The sequence below is a fragment of the Macaca thibetana genome, chromosome 11 (genome assembly GCF_024542745.1).
Source record: "Macaca thibetana thibetana isolate TM-01 chromosome 11, ASM2454274v1, whole genome shotgun sequence".
In the NCBI taxonomy this organism is placed as follows: Eukaryota; Metazoa; Chordata; class Mammalia; order Primates; family Cercopithecidae; genus Macaca; species Macaca thibetana.
Window position 1 is genome coordinate 49,828,054 of NC_065588.1, and position 7,465 is coordinate 49,835,518.

A 7,465-nucleotide genomic window follows, 5' to 3' on the forward strand; every position below is an offset into this window, starting at 1 on the left:
GCGCGCGGGCTCCTGGGTTCTGTAGTTTTCTCGGGATCCAAAAGGCTCCGTGCCCAAGTGAGTCCTTACCGCCCCGCTACCCAGCGGCTTCCCCTCCGCTAGTACGCATGTCCACAGCCTCACGGCCCGGGAGAGAGGGGGCGCGGAAGGAAGGAGGCGGGACGGTATTACAAACAAAAAAATACAGCCTTCTCGAGAAGCGACTGCGGAGAGCCCGCTCCTCCCAGAAGGCGGTGCAGCCGGCCCGGGCGAGCCACGCGGAGGGTTGTGGGGCGGATAGCTCCCCTCCAGATGGAGGCTCATGAAGTAGGGTGGGCGGGGGACTCCATATCCCAGCGTGCCCCTCGGCGGGCCCTACCGGCCGCGACTCCGGGCTTGGCCCCGGCCCTAGCTCGTCGGCGGTGTATTGGGGCGCGTGGAGGCTGCAGTCACGGTGGCGCCCGCGGGGACGGAGGAGGGAATGAGTGAAGAGGCGCAAGGCTCCGGCATTACCACGGGCTGCGGGCTGCCTAGGTGAGCCGCCTCGTACCGATTCCTTCTGGGCAAAAAGCGTGGGGCCGTGCGGAGGGAGTAGCGGCGCGGCCCCAGCATGCACCTGGCCTGAGGGTTGTTCCCGGCAAGCACTGGGGCAGTGGGCAGTGGTTCCCGGCGTGCACCGGGGCAGTGGCTGCTGCCTTCAGCTCTAAATAGTTTGGGGTTGGCCCGGTTCCCAGACTGCACTGGAACACTGGGCTTTATGCCCCCACATTCAGTGCATTTGGTGGGTACTGGGTTCCTGGCTTGCACTGTGTCAGGGGGTATGCACTTTCAACCTGCATGGGGCACAGGATCGTGCCCACCTTAACTGAGGCAGGAGCAGTGCATTCTTCCCCCCTTGCTTTGAGGTAGTGGGCCCTACTCTTCCAGCCTGCACCTACACTTGGAACCCAGCCAATGGATGCTAGACTGCCTGGGGTTCCTTGGACCCTATGTCCCCCATAATGTGCCTAGGTCTGGTATGGAAGTGCTTGGCCAGGTGGGTGCAGAGAGGGGAGGTGTGATATGGGTCTGTGCCCCTTCCCCCAGTATAGAGCAAATGCTGGCCGCCAACCCAGGCAAGACCCCGATCAGCCTTCTGCAGGAGTATGGGACCAGAATAGGGAAGACGCCTGTGTACGACCTTCTCAAAGCCGAGGGCCAAGCCCACCAGCCTAATTTCACCTTCCGGGTCACCGTTGGCGACACCAGCTGCACTGGTGAGGAAGGCTTGGGCAGCCTGGCTGGGGTGTGCATTTGCAGGTCCCCATGGCTTTGTTTCTTGGAGTCTCTTTCTTCACAGTCCTTTTCTTCAAGGCCAGTGAGGGAAGGAGAGATTTCAGGGGAAAAGCTACTGACTGGATTGGGAGAACAGGGCTGTGAGAAGGTGGGTAGGACGTGGGAGAGTTAGAGGATCGATCAGGACTGCCACATCACCCTAGAGGAAAAGGAAGAGAAGATAACTGAAATCCCAGTGGAGTATTTGGGGGAGTGAGTGCCTGGCATGCTGGGCTCTGTTCCCGGTGCTTAACCAAATTCCCATTTAATTTTAAACCTCAGTCTAACCAGTGATGTAGGTGGCAGTATCCGCCCCCCACTCCTCCCCCCGCCCGCCCATGTTGAATATGAGGAAACTGAGTATTTGAGATAGTAAATGGCTGGTGCATGGTCACATGCCTAGTGTGTGGCGGAGTGGGGCTTTTACTCCAGAGCCTACCCTCTCTTATTCCAGCTCTCTGTTTTTATTGAGGGAAAAGAAAGTGCTTTGCAAAGGAAATTAAAGCATTTGAGTTCAGAAGTCCACCCAAGGCGTTTGAGCTCAGAAGTCCTGCTTGGCATGGCTTAATTCTGGAAGCTAATGGAAAGATAAGGGCTCTTCCTTCTAGCAATTAGTGAAACACTTCCAGTCTTCAGCAGGGGGTGGTTGGTCAGAAGGGGCTTGATGGATTCCCACTGGCTCTGAGGAGAGAGGCTGTGGGATGCTGGTTTCTCTCCCATCCTTCCAGTGACCTCCAGTATTGCCCATGCCCCCTCTCTCAGGTCAGGGCCCCAGCAAGAAGGCAGCCAAGCACAAGGCAGCTGAGGTGGCCCTCAAACACCTCAAAGGGGGGAGCATGCTGGAGCCGGCCCTGGAGGACAGCAGGTGAGGGAGGAACCGAGGCATCCCAGAAGCCCTTCAAGGAACCCAGGCCCTGCACCACCCCCTCTGCCACCAGGCCTGGCCAGGTGACACTTAGCCACCCTGACCTGGCCTCTTCCTGAGAGTCCCTCTGGACCTGAACAGGGTCTTCCAGGGCGTCTGCTGCTATGAAGAATTCTTGGGGTGGAGGGGTTGGTTAGCCCCATAGAGGGGTTGTGGCAGTAGATTGGGACCTGGGTTAGGGAGGGAGTGGGGTGGAGGCTGAGGCTAAAGGGAGTTGCTCCCCAACATACCTCCTTGTTCTAGCAAGATGTCCTTCCTTCACGCGCAGGTTGGAGTTTGTTGCTCCTCTGGTTCTTTGGTACAAAGAGACCCTCTTTTCTTTTTTTTTTTTTTTTTTTTTTTTTTTTTTTTTTTTTTTTTTGAGACGGAGTCTCGCTCTGTCGCCCAGGCTGGAGTGCAGTGGCCGGATCTCAGCTCACTGCAAGCTCCGCCTCCCGGGTTCACGCCATTCTCCTGCCTCAGCCTCCCGAGTAGCTGGGACTACAGGCGCCCGCCACCTCGCCCGGCTAGTTTTTTTTTGTATTTTAGTAGAGACGGGGTTTCACTGTGTTAGCCAGGATGGTCTCGATCTCCTGACCTCATGATCCGCCCATCTCGGCCTCCCAAAGTGCTGGGATTACAGGCTTGAGCCACCGCGCCCGGCCGAGACCCTCTTTTCTCAGTCTTTTTGCCGGTGTTTGGCGGCAAAGGATCCCAGGAGGAAGCTGTTGGTTGAGCCTCCCTGATTCTTTGGCTCAATTTGGAAGTTCTCTTAGGGGATCGGGAGGTCAGGAGGACGTGGGTCCCCCACCCCTCTCTTCCCCCTATACATGGGTGTGAATCAAAGGCCCCCTTCCCCTCGGGAAGTTCTTTTTCTCCCCTAGACTCTTCACTGCCTGAGGACATTCCGATTTTTACTGCTGCAGCAGCTGCTACCCCAGTTCCATCTGTTGTCCTAACCAGGTATCTGTGTTCCCTGACTGCCTGAGGTGGGTGGAGGAAGGGGTTCTGGTTTTTGGCTCCTCAGTCTTTGGACCCAGGCTGGTCAGGCATGAGGAAATCTGAGAATAAACAGAATGGAATAGTTGGGAACCAGAACTTGAAGAAATCACAGCAGCTGGGGTAAGCTCTTGGGACAGAAGGTCATTTGTGATTTTCAGATAGCCTTATGGATGATGTTCGACCATATTTAAGGGTCTCGCAGGCCCCATTTTCTTCTGGGTTGACCACATGTCAGTTCTGTGTTTGAGGCCCATCAGGCACTTCTGGGACTGGAAATACAGCTCTTCTCCCACTGTCCTGGCTTGGATGATACACAAGTGTTCCAGATTGGAAATGGGCTGGGACCTGGAGAAGGCCTCCCTTGAGTGGGAGGGGGAAGGAAGCCGGCTAGAGCAGGAGGGAGCAGGCTCGATGTGTGAACAGACAGCTGCCTGCCCGGTGGGAATCAGGAGATGGTAGTCAGGAATCTAAAGTAGTGGTTAGGCTTGGAGCTCATGGGCAGGCTCAGATGGAACCCTTCACCTCAACTTTGGCCCTGTGCCCTTTTTCCTTCAGGAGCCCCCCCATGGAACTGCAGCCCCCTGTCTCCCCTCAGCAGTCTGAGTGCAATCCCGTTGGTGCTCTGCAGGTGTGCTCCATCCTCATTTCGCATGCATGCCTGTCTTCCTTTGAGTCAGGGGCCATGAGGGAAGGTTATGTGTGTTTGGGGGTGGGGGCGGTTCCCTGTACTGAGGCCCTTTCCACCCCCCTCTCTCCTTCCTCTCACCTAGAGTCTGAGGCTCCTGCGTGGGGACCAGCGTGGGTGTGAGAAGCCTTTTTTCACTCAGCCTCATGCACCCTGTGTCTCCCTTCCAAGGAGCTGGTGGTGCAGAAAGGCTGGCGGTTGCCAGAGTACACAGTGACCCAGGAGTCCGGACCAGCCCACCGCAAAGAATTCACCATGACCTGCCGAGTGGAGCGTTTCATTGAGATTGGTAACCGGGCAGGAGGGGGTTCTCACAGCTCCTCTCCCGCAGCACTCTGGCCCCAGGCCCAGAGCAGCTCCTAGCCTCACTCTGCTACACCCCCTGCTCTCTTAGCTTTACAGTCCCTGGCTCAGCCCCTTCCTTTTAGCTTCTTGGCACCCTATCTGTCCCCTTCTTCCTGGCCGACCAGGTTCTCAGGTGCACGGGCAGGTCCTGAGTTCCCCTTTCCAGTTGACATTCTGGGGGGACCCTTAATCCAAGTATGACCTGGGTGAAAGCACTGGGTCTGTGGGGAATCATAATCCAGCAGCCCTCTCTCCACATGCAGGGAGTGGCACTTCCAAAAAATTGGCAAAGCGGAATGCGGCGGCCAAAATGCTGCTTCGAGTGCACACGGTGCCTCTGGATGCCCGGGATGGCAATGAGGTGGAGCCTGATGATGACCACTTCTCCATTGTGAGTGGCTCATGTGGGCTGGGCACCGTGGCCCATCCTCCATGCCAGGGCAGGGCTCCAGGGACTTGGGTCTGTGACTCAGCAGTGAGCCTCTCTGGGTCCTAGGCCTGCTTCTGCCACACTTTTCCTACCAGACCCAGGGTTCCTGGGGCCGACTCAGCCTTGACTGTAGGCCCGCTCTGTAGCTCTTGTTACTGGGATGAGGAGGGATGCTTGGCTATCTGGCCCAGGACCTGGTAGTTAGAAGGGGCCACCCAGGGATTGAGTGGGGGGAGGCAAGCTGGAGGAAGCATTCTTTGTTCTTCTCCTTTGACGTTGAATATTTCAATGCCTGGGTCTCACAGTCTCTCGCTTCATCTTTCTCACTGTTCCCATCTTGACAGGGTGTGGGCTCCCGCCTGGATGGTCTTCGAAACCGGGGCCCAGGTTGCACCTGGGATTCTCTACGAAATTCAGTGGGAGAGAAGATCCTGTCCCTCCGCAGTTGCTCCCTGGGCTCCCTGGGTGCCCTGGGCCCTGCCTGCTGCCGTGTCCTCAGTGAGCTCTCTGAGGAGCAGGCCTTCCATGTCAGCTACCTGGATATTGGTATGGCTAGCTGAGGAGTGAGCCAGGGGATGGTGGGGGCTGGACTGGAGCAAGTAGAAGGGGGTGATGATGACGTGAACGCCCCCCTCCCCAGGGCTACCTCCCCACCCAACATTGCCTCCCTCCTCTCTCTTGCTCTCCAGAGGAACTGAGCCTGAGTGGACTCTGCCAGTGCCTGGTGGAACTGTCCACCCAGCCGGCCACTGTGTGTCATGGCTCTGCAACCACCAGGGAGGCAGCCCGTGGTGAGGCTGCCCGCCGTGCCCTGCAGTACCTCAAGATCATGGCAGGCAGCAAGTGAAGCCCCAGCTGGACTCATGGATGTGCACCCTTTGCTCCCTGCTCTTTCTGCCTCTGGGCTCATGTATCTGCGCAGCTCTGGTACCCTCTGTGGGTACCATCTCTACCTCTGACACAGACTGCCTGCCTTGAGGCTGAGAAGGCACAGGGCAAGGAGCCAAGGACCACAGGGCCTCAGCCAGCCCAGGATTCGTCCTCATTTTATTGGTGATGATGAATGGGAATGAAATCGGGGCTGTCTACTAGAGCCTGGAATAAATATGCTGCTTTGTAGATTTTTAAGCCCTTCTCTCGTTTCCTGAGCAGTGTGGATAGCAGAGGAGGTCACCACATGACTTTTGTGTGCCTTCCCTGAGCTCCTGTTCCAGCCATTCTCATGTTTTCCTTTCTGGTGGGAGGAGGCTGGGTGCAGTGGCCTCCTGGAATGTTGTCGGCTGCCTTGTTGGAGGGCTGGGTTTGGTGGAGAGGGAAGGGCAGTGGTTCTTGCTCTTGGGCTTCCACCCAGCCCTGTAAAGTCTCACACAGACACACATGGATTCAGAAGCCAGACAACTTTATTTGGGGGGCAAATATTGACACTTTTGGGTGTGGGCCTTGCATGCAAACATATCAAGGGATGACATGTCACTTCTTCCCAAAGCGTTGAGGGGCAGCCAGGCTCCAGAACTCGGAATTCAGCCCCTCTCCAGCCCGGGGACTCAGCCGTTCATTGCTCCAGGATCCCCGGGTATTTCTGCCAAACCTTAGGAAAGATTTGTCCTCAGGTCCCTGCAGTCTCTCTTCTCTAGCCCCCTTCCTTCTCCTCGTCCTCTGTCTCCTGCCCTTTCTACCCCCAACCCCTGCCATGCTTGTGTCCCTTTCAGACTCACCTCTGGGGCTGAAACAGGAAGGCTTGGCTCCGGCCAGGTCTCTCCATTGCCTGGAGCAGGTAGCGCAACAGTGACCCAGAGGTCTGGGCATCCTGTGGCGGGAGGGGTTCACTGTCTTCCTCCTGTGCCAAGGGGGTATCAGGGAAGGAAGATGGGCAAATACCCTGGGCATGTAAGTCACAAGGGGAAGGGACTGGCTTCCAGGGGCAAGGGGTAGGAGGCTGCAGAACCATTTCCTCAGATTTGAGGACCTAATGGCAACCTTGGCAGCCAGAGAAAGTATCAGAACCTAGAGCACAAGTCTTTTTTTTTTTTTTTTTTTTTTTGAGACGGAGTCTCACGCTGTTGCCCAGGCTGGAGTGCAGTGGCGCGATCTCGGCTCACTGCAAGCTCCGCCTCCTGGGTTCACGCCATTCTCCTGCCTCAGCCTCCTGAGTAGCTAGGACTACAGGCGCCCGCCACCGCGCCCGGCTAATTTTTTGTATTTTTAGTAGAGACGGGGTTTCACTGTGGTCTCGATCTCCTGACCTTGTGATCCGCCCGCCTCGGCCTCCCAAAGTGCTGGGATTACAGGCTTGAGCCACCGCGCCCGGCCGAGCACAAGTCTTAACCGAGGTAGAGGCAATGGTGATATGGGGATGGGACACACACTCACCGCGGGGAGCTGGTGGTCTTGCTGGCCTCCTGGCCCTTCAGCACAGCCCTGGTCTATTAACAGCAGCAGCACCAGCAGTGCAGCAGTCTGCCTAGAATCCATGCTGCCATCCACCCTCCTACAGCCACCCCAGCCTCTTATACCTGCTGTCCCCCCCACCCCCAGCCTCACAGTAGCCTTAGGGGAATCTAGAGCAGGCAAATGGAAATGCAGGGCTCATTAGGAGCCGCCTGGGATCTCCTCCCATGGCACCCCCAGGACTTCATGCTCTCAGCCTCCTGCCCCAGGCCCCTAAGCCTGGAGTTATAGACTTTATTAGATGCATAAATCCTGTCTCCAGAGCTCAAGAAGCGTCATTAGTTGCAGACGATTTGTCAGAGCTAGGCCCTGGGGAGCCTTACAAGAACCCCTAATCCCTCAACAGGTTGGAGAGCTT

The 7,465-nt window shown here is 56.9% G+C and overlaps 2 protein-coding genes across 3 annotated transcripts; one reads left to right on the forward strand and one right to left on the reverse strand.

Annotated features, from left to right (window-relative positions):
* On the forward strand, window positions 1-5,787 carry TARBP2 (TARBP2 subunit of RISC loading complex). The gene is made up of 9 exons (XM_050748948.1): window positions 1-513; window positions 1,066-1,235; window positions 2,056-2,158; window positions 3,065-3,160; window positions 3,755-3,827; window positions 4,056-4,173; window positions 4,493-4,620; window positions 5,004-5,205; window positions 5,349-5,787. The coding sequence occupies exons 1-9, from the start codon at window positions 461-463 to the stop codon at window positions 5,504-5,506; spliced, it is 1,101 nt and encodes a 366-aa protein (XP_050604905.1). The 5' UTR covers window positions 1-460; the 3' UTR covers window positions 5,507-5,787.
* A 254-nt stretch (window positions 5,788-6,041) lies between these two features.
* Window positions 6,042-7,131, reverse strand: NPFF (neuropeptide FF-amide peptide precursor). 2 transcript variants are annotated; one of them, XM_050749097.1, is made up of 3 exons: window positions 7,030-7,131; window positions 6,375-6,496; window positions 6,042-6,247 (listed from the first exon to the last, which is right to left on the reverse strand). In XM_050749097.1, the coding sequence occupies exons 1-3, from the start codon at window positions 7,129-7,131 to the stop codon at window positions 6,130-6,132; spliced, it is 342 nt and encodes a 113-aa protein (XP_050605054.1). In that variant the 3' UTR covers window positions 6,042-6,129. The 2 variants fall into 2 exon arrangements, with proteins under 2 accessions (XP_050605054.1, XP_050605053.1); XM_050749096.1 differs by lacking the exon at window positions 7,030-7,131 and having other exon boundaries at window positions 6,375-6,673.
* Between the last annotated feature and the right edge of the window lie 334 nt (window positions 7,132-7,465).